The sequence below is a fragment of the Herpailurus yagouaroundi genome, unplaced genomic scaffold (genome assembly GCF_014898765.1).
Source record: "Herpailurus yagouaroundi ecotype Mexico unplaced genomic scaffold, PumYag 29, whole genome shotgun sequence".
Classification (NCBI taxonomy): Eukaryota; Metazoa; Chordata; class Mammalia; order Carnivora; family Felidae; genus Herpailurus; species Herpailurus yagouaroundi.
In genome coordinates this window covers 62,231,764-62,249,278 of record NW_024412377.1, presented here as the reverse complement: position 1 = coordinate 62,249,278, position 17,515 = coordinate 62,231,764, and the positions used below count along the sequence as shown (strand labels likewise).

The following is a 17,515-nucleotide window of genomic DNA, read 5'->3' as shown; positions in this document are numbered from 1 at the left end:
GGGTCCAAGGGACCTGAGGTCTGTTTCTAGGTTCCTCTGTGGGGTAGCTGTGGGGTGCTGGGCTGGCCCCTTTGCGAGATGGGGGGAATATGTAGAGCGTGTCACTGTATGGCCAGGCTGGTTACTTAACACCCAGTGTTTGCTCTGATCCAGTTGGCCTTGCCTTGCCGGCTCTTCAACGTTTGGCTCTCAGCCCTCCTGCGGAGGAGAGGGGGTGGAGTGGGACTAGCTGTGGTTTCAAACAGACGTAGGACTCATCTGCAGTGTTGCAGATTTTTTTAATCTGAAGAAAATATTCATGTATTGCTGTGTAATCAAAAATTAATCTCAAGAATTTATCATACTGTATGATTCCAATTATATGACGTTCTAAAAAAGGCAAGACTGGGGACAGAAATCAAACTAATGATTTCTCCAGCTCATGGGCTGGAGACGTGGGCCTGAAATGTTGATCACACACGGGTTCGGGGGAGTGATCGAAACATTCTGCATCTAATTCGTGGTGGTGGTCACGTGACTATATACGTTTGCCAAAACTCATAGAATTGTACACCTAAACAAAAATGAATTTTACTGTTGATAAATTTTATCTACATAAGGCATATCTACCTGGTTGGGTCATTGTGAAGATTAACTGAAAGAATGCATCCAAGTCCCTAACACTGGGCCTCATATGTTGGTAAAACCTCAGAAAATGATGACCGTGAGATCTCCACCATCATCAACATCATCATCATCATCATCATCATCTTTGCTTATTCTGATTTCATTTATGTAAATAAATCAGGCACAAGAGGTCACAGTTTGACCTTTAAAAAAAATGGCCACAGATAATCCAGCATAATCTCAGGACCAGCCTAACAGTAATCGCCTTTTATTGGCCGTCCTTTGTGCTGAGAAGTGAACGTGCTTTATCGCTGGGGCCCTGCCTACGTCCATTCCCATCATCCCATTTTACAGATTGGGAGATGAAGGCACAGACGGATGGAGCGCCTTTGAGAAACCACATAGCTAGCAAGGGGCAGCACCTGGGTTCAGGCTCAGTCTGCGTGGTCCTGGTGTTCCCCAGGCTCTAACCTTGTCCGTGGATGGCAGGACATGGGAGTTAAGGCTGAGGCCACAGGGAGGGATAGTGGTTGTGGATCCCAGAGAAGGACCCCTGGTCTGGGGCCAGGCTTCCCAGGGCATTGCTGCTGGCTCTGGCATGTGTTTTTGTTTTTGTTTTTGTTTTTGTTTTACCAAGCCTGTGGGATCTGTCCTTCAGGATTTCTGGCCAGGCGCGGCCAGGGAAAACAGATGGGAGAGGACTGCCCTGATTGGAGGGAGGCCTGGGAGCAGTGCCCTGGCCGGCCAGCCCTGGAACCTGCAGCCGGAGGACCCAGCAGGCAGGGCGGTGGGAGCTCCCTGCAGCACAGGTGGCCTGGTGGCAACAAGAACTAACTAATCCCGCTAGCCAGTGGGGCAGTGAGCACAGGACGTTGACCTTGAATCTTCTCACGCCCTTCCCCCCCTACACCCACTCAATCCCACTTTCTGTCGTTCCCACCTCCCTCTCCCGTTGAGTCGAGAATGCTTCCTCTTCGAAGCCTTGGCCGCCTTCTTGTCCTCCTGCACCGCCACGATGGCCCGCCGCCGAGCTCCCTGCAAGCTCCTCACTCACCCCACGAGGGAGACTTTTTTAAATGCAAAAATCAGACGGTCTCTGCCTTGCTTCGAGCCTCTCCTGGACTGCCCATTGCATTTCGAATAAAGTGCAACCCTCATAGATGGCCTGCAAGGTCCTGCAAAATCAGGCCCTTCCGACCTCTGACCTTGATTCGCTTTCCCCTCATCCTTCCCCTTTGGTCAACAAGGGCCTTTGCACGTGCTCTGCTCCCTGTGTGGAATGCCCTTCTTAGTGCTCCCCACCTGCTCAGAGAAGGGTCCTGCCATCTCTAAAAAGCAGACACAGGGTTGTACATTGTGTGTGTGTGTGTGTGTGTGTGTGTGTCTCTCTCCCTGACTCACGCACAAGAGGCTCTTGATGACGGCCTTCCCACTAGCCCTTCACCTTCCAGCACCTTCGCTCCTCCAACACCACCACCAGCCAGCGGACGTTTCTTTAACGCCAGCTCGTGTCAGCCTCCAGGCCTCTGCTTCTGCTGCTTCCTTGACCTGGAATGCCCTGGCCTCGCCTTTTCGCCTCTCAAACACCTGTTCTTCGTACAAGACACAGCTTGAATGTGTCCCCTTTCTCCTGGGGAGCCTCCTAATTCCCAGGCAGAAGGGGTTGCTGCCCATCCTGTCCACCCCCAACCCTCATCCAAATCCCACTCTGTTCCAAGCATTGCTCACCGTTTCCACGTGCCTCTCCGTGTCCCTGCACCAGGCACGGAGCCTGACATGGTGTAAGTGTCACTGACTGTCTGCTTGCAGAATGGATCTTTGCCTCTTGATATGAACCTGAGTTCTAAAGCCAGACTGGCTGGCTTGAATCTAAGATCGGTGAATTTCTTCCTGTGTGACCGTGAGCAAGTATGTTGACCTTTCTGAGCCTTGGCTTCTTCCTCTGTAAAATGAGGTAATAATTGTGCCTGCTCCATAGTGTTGCTCTGAGGACAAAACAGGTAACATGTGGAGTGTTTAGAAATGAACTCGGTACGTGGTCAAGTGCTCAGTAATGGTGGGGGCTTTTGTATTTCTTGTACTTGGCATGACCTTGACATTCAGCTGCCTGTAGTGGGCACTGCATTGACAGTGGTTCCCCTGTCTGTTTCCAGAGCTGGACAGAGGCCTCACCGAGCCCCAGATTCAGGTGGTTTGCCGCCAGATGCTGGAAGCCCTCAACTTTCTGCACGGCAAGAGGATCATCCACCGGGATCTGAAAGCTGGCAATGTGCTGATGACCCTCGAGGGAGACATCAGGCTGGGTACGGGGTGTCTGTGGGTGAGGACAGGAAGGCAGAGCCCCACGGGGCCCGCCTGGGGGTTGTCAGCCTGGCCTCTGTGGGCAGGAGGGAGTGCGTGTGGGATCTTCACTCCCACGGCGGCCCGAGATGTCGCTGGTCTTTCCGCCACCTGCCCCGGGCCACAGGATGATTCCCATTGGCTCGGTCTCACCCACTGGTTCTTAACTGAGGGTGATTTTTGTCCCCCAGGAACATTTGGTTGTCACAACTAGGGACAAGGGAGACCCCTGGCATCTGGGGCTCACCATCCTCCAGCGCCCAGGACGGCCCCTCGCCAGGGATCTGCCCATGAGGCTGGTGGTGTCCTGTGGGAGGTGCTGGTCTGACCCTTTTGCTCCTGCTTCTAATCTAGAGAATTTGAGTGAGAGTGGCGGACAGAGGGACGAGTCCGCCTCCGTTCGCAGGTAGAAAAATAGGACGTCAGGCGTATGTGTCGAAACAAACCTTTTTTTGTTTTCGTCTCTTCTCTCCTTGGGTTTTCTTTCTTTCTTTCTTTTTTTTTTTTTTTTTTCAGATTGTGGTAAAATGCGTGTGACATAAAATTGATCACCTTAACTTTGAAGTGTAGTTTTTAAGTGTCCAGGTCAATGGCATGAAGTACGTTCACGTTGTCGTGCAGCCATCACGACCATCTGTCTCCAGGAACTTTCCGTCATCCCAGACTGAAACACAGTCCCCATTAAACACTAACCCCCACCTCCAGGCCCTGGTCACCTCCATTCTACATTTTGTCTATGATTTTGACTGTTCTAGGGACCTCCTATAAGTGCAATCATTTGTGCTTTCGTTTCTGGCTTGTTTCACTCAGCATAATGTCCTTGAGGTTCATCCGTGTTGTAGCAGGTGTCAGAATTTCTTTGTGTTTTTAATACTTTTTTTTTTTTTTTTAACCAAAATAACACAGGCACACCTCATCTGCTACCACCACCTCTTTCCCCATCCATTTCCACCAATGACACTGAACTCTTGTCCTATTTACTCCTGCATTGATCAATAATATGCTTATAATGCTATTTCCTTTTTTAAAAAATGTTTATTTATTTATTTATTTATTTATTTATTTATTTATTTATTTATTTATTTTGAGAGAGAGAGTGTAAACACGAGAGGGAAGGGGCAGAGGGGGAGAGAGAGAATCCCAGGCAGGCTCCGTGCTGCTGGCACAGAGCCTGATGTGGGGCTCAATCTCACCACCGTGAGCTCACCACCCGGGTCGAAATCAAGTCCGATGCACTTAATCGACTGAGCCACCCAGGCGCCCCTGTAATGCTGTTTCTTAACTAATGGCTTTTATTGTTTGATGGAAAATCATACATGTTTATTATCCAAAACTTACACAGTACAGGAACGTTGGGAGGGGAGAGCCTGGAAGTCCCTCCAATCTCATTCTCCAGAAGTTGGCACTGGTTGTCCTCCCAGATCACATGTGCATACGTCTCTGCCAGTGGAAGCGTGTCCGGACAGAGAGATGTTTTGTCTGTCAGTGACAGAGAGACAGTTCGACTTCATTCCGCTCTTTTCTAGTAACACCTTCCTGGTGGCTAAATCACTCATTCGTCCGCACCTCTCTCCCTCCCTCGACCGTGTCCTTCCAGCATAGGAACGTCACTATTGTACTTTCTCTAGTGGTAACCTGCGTAGCTGTAAGGAACAATTTGCATCATGGCCACAAGAAACTGCACCAGCGTTGAGTCCCTGTGATGGAGAACTGCAGGGATCATCATGAGGGTTGGAACAGAAATGGTGCAGTGCAATCATCTAGTACATCTTCTGCCACAGGAGAGCAGCTCCCAGCATCCTTGCTTTGAGGGCTCTGAAGCTCAGAGGGTGGGGACCTGCCCTGGGTCAGAGAGCTAGTAAGGACAGAGCCAGGGCCGACCCCAGGGCCCGCTGGCTTGCTTCCCAGGGCTCGCCCACATCACCGCACTCCCCTCCATGAGCGCTTCGATCCTTAGGGTGGGGCTGGGCCTTACAAAATGGATGCAGTTCTAGTGGGTTCTCAGACTTAGTGCATTTTAGTCCTCTGGAGGGCTCCCAACACTCAGATTGCTGGGTGTTAACGCCAGCGTTTCTGTCTTGGGTGGGGCCCAAGAACTTTCCTTCCTTCCTTCCTTCCTTCCTTCCTTCCTTCCTTCCTTCCTTCCTTCCTTCCTTCCATTCCTTCCTCCCTCTTTCTTTCTTTCTCTTTCTTTCTTTCTTTCTTTCTTTCTTTCTTTCTCTTTTCCTTCCTCCCTCCCTCCCTCCTTCCTTCCTTCCTTCCTTTTTTAAAGTTTATTCATTTATTTTGAGAGAGAGAGAGCACAAATGGGAGAGGAGCAGAGAGAAGGAGAGAGAGAATCCCAAGCAGGCTCCACACGGTGAGCACAGAGCCTGACGCAGAGCTCAAACCCACAAACCGTGAGATCCTGACCTGAGCCGAAATCAGGAGTCGGAAGTTTAGCCAACTGAGTTTCTCAGGGGCCCCAGAACTTGCATTTCTAATAAGCTCCCACGTGCAGCAGTACTGATGGGACCACTGTGACAACCACCACTTTTGACCCTCGCTATCCAAAGTATGGTTGGTGGTAGCAGCAGCCTGACCTGGCAGCTTGTTAGAAATGCTCTGTTGTCCAGAGGGTAGGGTTGGTTCTGTCTTGAAACCAGCAGTATGAAAAAGTTTCTCAGACCAGGCGTGAGCAGGGAGGGTCACACCCTGTGCTATGTCCTGGTACCTTCCGGGGGTCAGCTCACATCCCTGTGGCCCTTCTTTCTCCGTATTCCTTCTTTTACCTGGAATGGTTAAGAGCATGCACTCTAGTCAGAGAGTCCTGAGTTCAAATCCTAAGTCTGCCTCTAGGTCTGTGACCTTGGTAAAGCCACCTAACCTCGCTGCTTTTCCATTTCCACATCTGTAAAATGCGAATGATAATAAAACATCTGTTGGAAGGTTGTGATACCAGTTACAAGCAGGTGTATGTGTAGCAAGCTCTCTGTAAAGGCCAGCTGTCATTACTGTTGTTTCCTTACGTGTCTGCTGTGTGCCAGGCCCTGTGCTGGGCTCTGGGAACTGGAAGGGAGTGAGATTCTGGTCTCCTTCCTGCTCCTGCCGAGTTCCCAGGCAGTGGGGAGACACTTGAGAGCATCAGGGCTGGAGTGGGGAGTTTATGGTGGTGGGGGGCTCGGTTCTTCCACCTGAGCCTGGAGGTGTGGGCTTAGAAGAGGCTTTGGTAGGAGGATAGTTTGAGCTGAGTTGCGAGAGGCGGATAGGTATTTGCCAGGTAAACCAGGTTGGGCAGGGCAAGCCAGGAAGAAGGAGCCTAGCAGGCAGGGGCATGGAAGTAAAGAGCAGCAGAATATTTTGGGGGGACTGATAATAAAAATGATACACATTGGGGCACCTGGTTGGCTCAATCAGTTAAGCATCTGACTTCGGCTCAGGTCATGATCTCATGGTTCGTGAGTTCGAGCCCCGTGTCAGGGCTCTCTGCTGTCAGCACAGAGCCCACTTCGGATCCTGTCCCCCCCCCCCCCCCCGCCCCATCTCTCTGCCCCTCTCCCCATGCTCTCTGAAAAATAAAAAATAAACATTAAAAAAAGATAATGCACACTTAACTGGGTTTATGAAGCACCCACTAGATGCCAGCCATCAGAAGAGGCACTTTCTAGATGGGTCATTTAATCTGCACTCCAGGGGGTACTGGGCAGGAGTGTGGGGAGGGGAGGGACTGTACCCAGCATAGATGAGGACACTGAGTTCAGACCGTGAGGGAGGAGAAGTAGCAGGGTTGGGACTCGGGTCTTTCTGACTTCACAGCTGCCAGTGGTTGGGCTCATTCAGGGGTGGAGTGTGGGCGGTCAGGGAGGGGCCAGGTTGGGGAGTGCCTTTGCCTTCAGGCTCAGGGAGTATGGGGGGGTGGGCAGAAGAGAGCCTCTTGTGCTCCGAGGGGTTCAAGGGTAACCTTCAGCTCCAATCTTCAAGAACTTCTCACTTGGAGGAGGCAGCACACAGCAAACCTGGGTCAGGACCAGCCAGTCAGAGCAGAGAGGCCCTGGTCGGGGCAGGGAGGGAGGGAGGGTCCCAGCAGTCTTGGGCTGAGGTGTCCCCATGGGGTTTTCATCTCCCGTTGCCATCTCCCCCTACACACCCCCTAAATCTGGAGGGCACTGAACTGACCCGCCGAGCGGACTCCAGAATCTCACTCAGAGCCTAGCAGAGGGCCGGATGGAAGCAGACGGGTGCATCAGGTTTCCAAATGACTTGGCATATGCAGTTGAGAACACCAGGAAGCCAATGAAAAAGGCAAAAAGTGCAGGGAGAGTTGAGTGTGAGTATTTACACGATTTCACGGAGCCCTGGGAGCCGTGATGTGCACGCCTGCCGGGGCCTGTTGTTTTGTTTTGGAAAATTCCCCAACCCCCTTGGGCCTGGAATCTGCAGCCTGGAGGAGCAGTGGAGGAGGCCTGGGAGACACAGTGGCAGCTTGACTGACTCTTGCTGGCTTCTTGAGACTGCCTCGGACCCTGAGGCCCCCTCCCCCCCATGTCCTTATATAACTCAGGGATGCATAAGACCGTTGCTTAGCAGATCTCTCTCCCAAGCAAGGGCCACACCCAGGCTTCTCAGTGGAGTGAGAATAGAGTGAAAAGCAGCACAGAGAGCTGAGCAGAGCGTGGGCTCTAGACAGACAGGCACGGTTCAAGTCCTGGCTCTGCCACCTCGAGCCGGAGAACCGTACGTAACTATCCAAATCTCAGTTCTTCGATCTGTGCAATGGGTGTAACAGTAGATCGCCTCTCAGGGTTAGTTGGGACCAGTCGGGTGAAGTATGCAATGTACTGTCACAGGGAGGCTCAGGGTTATGTCCTTTTCTGCTGCTAGACACTTTGCTTTCTTCCTTGTTCATACCAGACTTCCCTGAGGCTCATTTGGTCATTGCCAAGGAAGGCACGAGCTCCCGCTCTGAGTGGGGCGGAAGCGATTTCTGATGACCAGTGGGAACCCATAGGCGCAGAGAGAGAGAGAGGAAGCACGCCTGCTGCCCAGAGACCATTGGGATATTCGGTGGGGTGTGGACGCTGCGGTCTGAAGAACCGTGTTCTGGCCCCGGATCTGCCATGTCATCTTGGGTGACTTTGGGTGAGTCACCTCACCCTTTTGGGCATCAGTTTCTCAAAGTCAAGAGTGTGGTAACAGTTCCCATCTCACGGGATTCGTATGACAGTGTAGTGAGACCGTGCACACAGAGCGTGGATCTGCAGGTGGGGCGCCTGGCTGGCTCAGGCGGTTGAGTGTCCGACACTTGATTTCAGCTCAGGTCATGATCTCGCGGGTTCGTGGGTTCGAGCCCCGTGTCGGGCTCCGCGCTGACAGTGTGGAGCCTGCTTGGGGTTCTGTCTCTCTCTTCCTGTCTCTCTTTGCCCCTTCCCCTCGCCCCCCCTCTCAAAAATAAACATTTTTTAAAAAGCATCTACACAGAGAGGGGCCAGCAAACGTTAGGTTTCCTTCTTGGGCCTAGGGACATTTCAGAGACGCTGCTATGAGAGACAGTGTTCCCTCTTCTCTGGAGAGTCTGTGTTCCTCTCCCCAGTGGTGCATCTCTGAAGATGGGAGGAGAATTTTACTTTTGGAGTCTTTCACATTCTAAGCAGGAGTCCAGACTGGCCTAAAAGTCAAAATGCTCAGCCCAGAACCTGGGTACCAGTCAGTGGTAGTTTCTATAGCATTGTCGTCACTTTACCACGTTATGATTACTGCAGGATTCCTAATTCCCAAAGTCCCCCTGATGCATAGGAGGCCAGGCAAGTGGGCCTGGCGGGAACCCATTACCTGCCCCTCACCCCCACCTTGACCCCCAACCCAGAATTCCTGCTTGCTGCAGCCAGCGGGCTGGTGACCTGGTTCTCTCACTATGACTATCATGTACCGAACCGGTGTTTGATATGTAGTAATTCATTTCGTCCTTAAAGACCACTGCTAACATTTTACAGAGGAGATGGAGATACCTGGCGTCTAAAGAGGTTGACTTAACTCCAGATCGTACAGCCAGTAAGAGGCACAACTGGGGTTCAGACCAGCGCATCTGGCTTCAGAGCCCACGTGCTTAACCATTACCTTATTGTAGCAACAAATGATGAGAACCGTTCTCCTGTGATCGAAGGCAGACAGGAGAATGTGCCTCTGTGTTGGGGAAGAGATCACCTGGGCATCCAGGGCAGTTGAACCCTGGAACACAAACGCTCCTGAGACTCTCTCTGGTCTGCCTTTCTGTGGTTAGGCTCTGGTTAGGCCCTGACCAGCCCCATAAGCATCTGGCTAGGGCTAGTTTTAATTTTCCCAGCATCATCTTCTGAAGGTTGATCATCGGAACCTCACCATTTCAGGTCTCCGGTTAATAATCCCAGTGAGGGGTGTGTGGGTGGCTCAGTGAGCTAAGCGTCTGACTTTGGCTCAGTTGTGATCTCAGGGTTCATGAGTTTGAGTCCTGCGTCGGGGCTCTGTGCTGACAGCTCAGAGCCTGGAGCCTGCTTTGGACTCTGTGTCTCCCTTTCTCTCTGCCCCATCCCTTGGTCACATTCTGTTTCTTTCTCTCCCAAAAATAAATATTAAAAAAAAAAAATCCCAGTGAAGGATTCTGATTGGCCTACGTTGGTGTGGGCATAGACCCTCTGGATCAATCGACAAGGTCCAGTAAGGAGGGCTTCTCTGGGAAGGAAGAGGGGTCAGGTAGCAATATGGAAGTATTAACCCACCCCATTCCCTCGTCCTCTCCATGGAAGAGTGTGGTTGGGGTGGGTTGGATGGTTTTCCAGAAGGAAAGTAGATTTGCACTGACCAGAAAACCAAATTGTTGTCCCCCATAGACTGGCACAGCCTGTTGGAAGCAAGAACAGAGTTCTGAATGTGTAATTGAGGTTGAGGGAGAAAATACCAGAAAAAGACAGGGTTATGTAGGGGAGGAAAGAGAGAGTCAGTGAAGGCCGCGGGGCTGGGAGGCTGAACGTGGACCGGAATGAATGGGAAAACAAAGGCTTCTATAGTGGTCATGTGTATCTAATAAACAAAAGAAAATAAACATGGAAACAGAAAAATAGAGCAGCTCGGTCAGCCTCACATTTGGCTACCTAATATGATGCCTGTTTCCTAGATGAGGAAACTGAGGCTCAGAAACATGAAGCAGTTTGTCTCAGATCACAGAATCTTCTCGTTTTCCTGCCAGGTGCTGTCTCCGTGACAGCAGAGGCAGGAAAGCTGCCTTCTGGAGAGGCAGACCGTGCTGCTAATTCAGAGAAGTCACTTGGGTGCCGTGGTGGGGCCTCCCTGTTAATGAGCTGGTGCTGTAATCCTGAGGAGGAGGGCCGGTGGGATTCCAGGGCTGGGGGCAAAGCCTTTGTTTTCTCCTGTCCCCAGCTCACTTTCAGCGGGTCCCTCACCCTCTCTAGGTTTCGCTTCCCTGTTGGCACCATGAGGACCCTGGCTGGCGTTTGTCCACGGGACCACTGCTGGCATTTTAGATGAGACCATTTTTACCTTAGGAGGTTCTCCCCCGTGAAATGGCAGGAACACTCGCCTTCATGTGACAGCCAGACCACCCCCACCCACTTTCAAACATCCTGGTACTCACAGCACCCTGTGGTTGAGGACCACCTAGAAGGTTCTCAGACCTAAATCCCAGGGTACGCCCTGACCATGCTGGCCTATAGACTCACTGGCCTGGGGTAGAGGGTCCAGGAGGGAAGGCGGTTTGCCTTTAACTGGCCTGACATTATCTGGGAAAAGGCTCCTTTTACCTTGGATTCTTTTGGTCATCTGCAGTTAAGGGGACAGATGAGAGTTTCTGTTACATATCTCCATACAGTCTAAGTTCACGGCTCTGTGTGTGTGTGTGTGTGTGTGTGTGTGTGTGTGTGTGTGTATAATATATAACTTCTTACATTGTGTGATTTTTTTTTTGTTTATAAAAGTAATATGTGGGATTTATGTATAGGAAGATATGTACAATGATACCCATTGCAACAATATTTGTAACAGCAAGAAATGAGAAATGATCCAGCTAATTCCTGTAGAGTTATGGTACTATCCTACAATGAAGTCTTCTTCAGCTACTGAAAATTGTAGGAAATGTGTAATCTCTTGTAAAAATGTATGTACACACCGTGAAGGGACAAAACACAAGCTGCAAGATAGTAGGCTTCATCTGGTTTTATTTTTCAAAAGTATTTTTATTTACGCATATACTTCTTATTTATGTAAATAAACATGGAGCTGTGTGCAGCAAACACTTAAAGTGTTTATCCCTGCCAGGATTATGGAGACTTTCGAATCTGTAAATGTTTGGATTTTTGATAAGCAGCATTGCTTTGGTCATAAGAAAAACATATTTATAAACGAGTATATAGATTGATACAGTCTGGACAGTCTAGAATTCCAGACAGTCTGGAATAAGACCCACAAAGAAGGACGTGAAAGTCATTCCTGATGTTGCCACAATGCACCACCCTAGTCTTCCTTTCAGTATTTTTTCTGCGCACAGAATGGTAGAACCTGATAGTGGTAAAGAGCACAGACTTCGGGATGCCTTGGGTGGCCCAGTCGGTTAAGCATCCGACTTCAGCTCAGGTCATGATCTCACGGTTCGTGGGTTCGAGCCCCGCATCAGGCTCTGTGCTGCCAGCTCGGAGCCTGGAGCCTGCTTTGGATTCTGTGTCTCCCTCTCCCTGCCCCTTCCCCACTTGCACTCTGTCTCTGTCTCTCAAAAATAAACATTTAAAAAAAAAAAAAAAGCACAGACTTAGCATATGTCTGTCCTTAGAGCTGGGTAACCATCTGCAAGCTCCTCAGTTTTCTCATCTGTAGAGAAGGGGGATAATAATTTTCCCTGCTCCGAGGGTCCTGGCTATAAATGATCTGCACAGGGATATATATATGCGCATGATATGCAAAATGATTTGCAGAGGAAGATGTAAGTGATGTGCAGAAGTCTGCACAGTGCTGTGCACCTGGCAAGTTCTCAGTAAATATTAGTGTTTGTTACGACTGTTGGGCGTGTGCAGCGTGTCAGGTTTTTGCTAATCCCTGCAGTCAGTGTGCCCTCCGTCCAGTGTGCGCAGCTCACCCCCGGCGAGTGTGAAGTTCTCTCACCACATCCTGGCTCCCACTGGGTTTTACTCAAAAAGCAAAAACAAGAACCCACAAACCTAAAAGACTTCTGCTACGTGCATTTCAGCTTTTTAAGCCAGAAAAGCGGTGTCCTCTTTATCAGAAACATTTTATTTTATTTATTTTATTTTATTTTATTTTATTTTATTTTTTTTTCAACGTTTATTTATCTTTGGGACGGAGAGAGACAGAGCATGAACGGGGGAGGGGCAGAGAGAGAGGGAGACACAGAATCGGAAACAGGCTCCAGGCTCCAAGCCATCAGCCCAGAGCCTGACGCGGGGCTCGAACTCCCGGACCGCGAGATCGTGACCTGGCTGAAGTCGGACGCTTAACCGACTGCGCCACCCAGGCGCCCCTATCAGAAACATTTTAAAGAATAAAAGCATCTAAAGTTAAAAAATGTAAGACCCGGGGCACCTGGGTGGCTCAGTTGGTTAAGGGATCCAACTCTTGATTTCATCTCAGGTCATGGTCTCACGAACTGTAACAATGCGGAGCCTGCTTGGGATTCTTTATCTCCCTCGCTTTCTCTGCTCCTCTTCGGCTTGGGAGCACATGCGTTCTCTGTCTCTTTCTCTCAAAATAAATAAATAAACGTTAAAAAAAATGTTTAAAAGAAAAATGTAAGACCCCCTTGTGTGCTCTCCCCAAATCCTGCTTCTGAGGAGGTGGTTACCATTAGGTTTGATGTATAACCTCACAGACCCTGTTCTGAGTTTGTGGGTGTATGTGTGCACACAGTATGTGTATGTCTTTCTTTTAAAATACAACTGGAATTCTTGCATCAATCACCATCATGTTCAGGGCAACATGTTATGGATGAAGTCCCAAGTTAGTACATACAAATGCAATTTCCTTTTTTTTTTTTTTTTTAAATGTTTATTTATTTTTGAGAGAGAGAGAGAGAGAGAGAGACAGCATGAGCAGGGGAGGGGCAGAGAGAGAGGGAGACACAGAATCGGAAGCAGGCTCCAGGCTCTGAGCCATCAGCCCAGAGCCCGACGCGGGGCTCGAACTCACGGACCGCGAGATCGTGACCTGGCTGAAGTCAGATGCTCAACCGACTGTGCCACCCAGGCGCCCCATCCTTTTTTTTTTTTTTGATATATGTATTTTTTTAGGTGGGGGAGAGGGCCGGGGGGTGGGGGGAGAGAGACTATCAAGCAGGCTTACACTCAGTGTGGAGCCCCATGTGGGGCTCGATCTCATGACCCTGGGTTGGTGACCTGAGCCGAAAGCATGAGTTGGACGCTTGACTGAGCCACCCAGGTGCCCCTGCAACCTCATTTTTTTTTTAAGGGCTGCATACTAGTTCACGGCTGGGCCGCACCACAGTTTTTCTAACTCCTTTGCCAGCTCAGCTTTGACAACAACTGGGTGCTTTCCAATTTCTTACTCTTTCCAATAATGCTTCTGTAAGCTTCCATATATATTATAAACATGATTTGGGGGAATCTATTTCTAGAAAGAGAATCGCTGTGTCAAATATATTTCTTTCTTTTTTTTTTTTTTTTAACAATCTCTTTGGAGAAGCAACAAATATATTTCTTAAAACCCAGTTTTATTTATTTATTTGTTTGTTTTAGAGATTGAGAGAGCGAGCGAGCGAGCAGGGGAATGGGGCAGAGGAAGAGAGAGAGAATCTTAAGCAGGCTCCACCCTTAGCATGGAGCCTGATGCGGGGCTTGATGCTGCGACCCTGAGATCATGACCTGAGCTGAAATCAAGAGTCGGACACTTAACTGACTGAGCCACCCAGGCACCCCAAACCAGTTATTTTTTCCCAAACATAAGAGGCGGTCTAGCAAAGTCCGTCCGTTCATTGATTCAGCTGTACTTCCTGTGCCAGCTGTGCCCGCAGTGCAGCTCTGGATACAGCAGAAATGACCTCTTTCCTTATGGAGATGATAACTTATGAAACAGGCCCCACCTTCCTACCTGCTGCCCTTGCTTCTGATCCTTGTGAAACAGGAGAAGGACAGAGGAGTGTTTGCATTAGAAGAGACTGCATGGGGAAAAGCCCCTTTGAGCTGTCGGAGGCAGCCCCCCACCTGTCAGGGGACGCCTCCTGTAAACACCATTCAGGCAGCCTGAAGTCCCAGGGCTGCCGGGAGGGGCCGCCCCACCCTCCTGGGTGGGCCCCGTCGTGGGGGGCAGACGTGGGGCAGAAGCGGAAGTAGCCGCCATCCAAGAGGCTGGCTGGCTCATGCCTAAGGGAGGGCCTTGGAGACCAGCTGTGTGTCGTTGCAAAACTGTGGTGGTTTCTGCTTTTCCTCTTTCTTCTCAGGTGGGGAATGGAGACCCTGGTGGGGGAGTGGCTCCTGCCTCCAGCTCCAGGGAGCCTCACGCTGGGTCTGAGAGGCAGACACTGCTCCCAAAAGATTTCCTAGGAAATCTGTGCTGCCCATTGTTGGTGTTTGCAGGGGCCCCGTAGGGAGGAGGTAAGGCAGGCCCCCCCCCCCGTTCTTACCCAGGAGCCCGGAGCGGTGGCGACTTGTCCTGGCCTCCCAGGTAGTCCTCAGCAGAGCCAGGTTCTCCTGTGGGTTTCCTGGTTTTGAACCTCACTCTGCCACAGCCGTTGGTCCCTCTGGGCCTGTCATCAGCTGACGGAGCACCTGCCATCTACTTAGCCTTGACCGGGCTCAGAGACCAGCTTTCCTGACCATTCGCAGGACCCTCAGCCAGGCTCCAGTCTAAGATTCTTGAGTCTGCTGGCTCACGTGCCCCGTGGACAGGGCATTTACACAGCGCTGGGCTTGGAGCTGAGTGCCTCATGTGTGTCATTGAATCCTCGTGGCAACCCTACAGAGTAGTTCTACGGAATCACCACCCCTGTATCACAGACAGGGAAACTGAGGGTCAGAGGTGTACTAACTGTCCTGACCCCTGCCTGTCTCCTGCCTTCTCTGCTGCCACCTCCTCTCCCTCTAGCCACTCTGCCTTGCCCCTTCCAGGCCCTTCAGCCCATTTGTCATCCCTGTCTGTAAATCTCTTCCCTGAGATCTTGACTTCCTGTCTAAAAGAACCGTCCGTCCGCCTCTCACCTGCCGTGGGGCTTGTGGAGGGCCTGTTTTTACTGCTAGAGTAGCAAGCCACACCAGGGTGAAGATTTTGGTTCACTCCTGCACCTAGAACGTAATAGATGTTCAATTAATATGTGTTGAATGAATGGATGCCTGGCACATAATAGATGTTCAGTTAATATTCACTCCTTCCTTCCCTGTTTGTGCTCTCTCCCGCTCACTGTCTGTCTGTCTGTCTGTCTCTCTCTCACTTCTCTGACCGTTATCTTTCCACCCTTTACACAGTTAGGAATATGTACTTACTGGTGTTTGTCCGGTTGTCCTCTCCTTCCACCACTAAACTTTGAGCTGCTGAGGGCAAGGACTTAGTTTGCTCCTGGCTGATGCCTGCCTCCAGATGGCACCCTGATGAATAGGTGAATGAACCAATGAAAAAGAAGAGCCCAGGGGCACCTGGGTGGCTCCGTCGGTTAAGCGTCTGACTTCAGCTCAGGTCATGATCTCGCAGTTCGTGAGTTCGAGCCCTGCGTTGGCCTCTGTGCTGACAGCCCAGAGCCTGGAACTTGCTTCAGATTCTGTGTCTGCCTCTCTCTCTACCCCACCCCTGCTCATGCTCTGTCTCTCAACAATAAATAAATGTTAAAAAAAAAAAAAAAGAAGAGCTGAGACTGGAACCAGCTCTCTGGTATTCAGGCCTATGCTCTTAGCATTATGCTCCTTCCTGGTTTGAAATTGTGGGTCTGATTCAAGCTCTCCAGGACAGCAGTTGTTATGTGACTGTGGTTCGGGCCAGCTCATTTCAAGACCTAGACAGGCTTCTGGGGCGGCTGGCAGTTGTAACAGCTTTGCAACTTGTCTTGCTTTGAATTAAGCAGCAGCAGTCTGCTCAAGGTGTTGCTTCCTCTTGAATTTATTTTTTAATCAAGATGAAACTTACCTGTTTTTTCTGCCATACAAAAGTTTATGTTAACTTACTAGTTGGAATGCTTTAAAAAAAGTCTCTTTTTAAGATTTTATTTTATTAAAAATTTTTTGTTTACTTTTTATTTTTGAGAGAGAGGGAGAGAGAGAGCGTGCACACGTGCAGAGTGCAAGCGGGGAGGGGCAGAGAGAGAGAGAGACATAGAATCCGAAGCAGGCTCCAGTCAGCACAGAGCCTGACGTGGGGCTCAAACCCACCAACCGTGAGATCATGACCTGTGCCGAAGTTGGACGCTTAAACCGACTGAGCCACCCAGGCACCCCCAAAAAGATTTTTTTACGTAGTCCCTATGCCCAACATGGGGCTTGAACTCCCAACCCCGAGATCAAGAGTCACATGCTCCAACTGAGCATGTGGCATTGGACTCTTCTCTTAATATTAGGCTTGTGAAGGAAGACTGGCTGGTGCTGTTGGATGGCTTAAAGATACATTTAATTTTTGTTAGTCCTGAAAGTCTTGTATGTTCATCATGGGAAACCTGAAGAATTCAGAAAAGTAGAAGAAACCTAGCCTGGTCTCATGATCCACACACAACCATTTTAGCCAGTTGGTGTATTTCCTCCAAGTCCGTTCATGTATATTTTGCCCTTTTTTTGTGGGGGAAGGGACCATCGCGCCAACCACACACTGTTCAGCTGTGCGTCCTCCCCTTTCCTGCTGCACCTTCTATGTCTATAAATACAATATCTTAATATGGTGTTAAATATTGACATATTTAAATACATGTTAAATAATATCAAATGTTAAATACATACTAAACATTTAATATTGATATGTATTCGTACGTGTAATTCAGTGTTAAAATACTGAATAAAAATACTTCAAAACTAATTTTAATGCCTATAAAATACTCCATCATATGCTAGTACATCACACTTTACTTTTCTTTTTTGAGAGAGAGAGAGAGCAGAGGAGGGACAGAGGCAGAGGGAGAGAGAGTCTTTTTTTTTTTTTTTTTTAATTTTTTAACGTTTATTCATTTTTGAGACAGAGAGAGACAGAGCATGAACAGGGGAGGGGCAGAGAGAGAGGGAGACACAGAATCCGAAACAGGCTCCAGGCTCCGAGCAGTCAGCACAGAGCCCGACGCAGGGCTCGAACCCACAGACCATGAGATCATGACCTGAGCCAAAGTCGGACGCCCAACCGACCAAGCCACCCAGGCGCCCCGAGAGAGTCTTAAGCAGGGTCCGCAGTGCTGTCGGCACAGAGCCTGATGCGGGGCTCCGTTTCATGAACGTGAAATCATGACCTGAGCTGAAATCAAGAGTCGATGCTTAATTGACTGAGCCACCCAGATGCCCCATCACACTTTCCTTAATCTGCTCAGTTGTTTACCCTTTACCTTATCTTTCTTACCTCTCTCTCAGTTTCTTTGTGTGTGTGTGTGTGTGTGTGTGTGTGTGTGTGTGTGTGTGTGTGT

The 17,515-nt window shown here is 49.8% G+C and overlaps 1 protein-coding gene and 1 long non-coding RNA gene across 2 annotated transcripts in view; one reads left to right on the top strand and one right to left on the bottom strand.

The window, feature by feature from the left end:
- Window positions 1–17,515, top strand: part of STK10 (serine/threonine kinase 10) — a 117,445-nt gene that overhangs the window by 55,928 nt on the left and 44,002 nt on the right. The window contains exon 4 of the mRNA XM_040444982.1: window positions 2,760–2,909. Coding sequence (XP_040300916.1) covers window positions 2,760–2,909 — 150 coding nt within the window. The remainder of the gene's footprint in view (window positions 1–2,759; window positions 2,910–17,515) is intronic.
- Window positions 14,828–15,616, bottom strand: LOC121011041 (uncharacterized). The gene is made up of 3 exons (XR_005781470.1): window positions 15,414–15,616; window positions 15,132–15,215; window positions 14,828–14,919 (listed from the first exon to the last, which is right to left on the bottom strand). It is a non-coding gene; the product is annotated as an uncharacterized LOC121011041 (long non-coding RNA).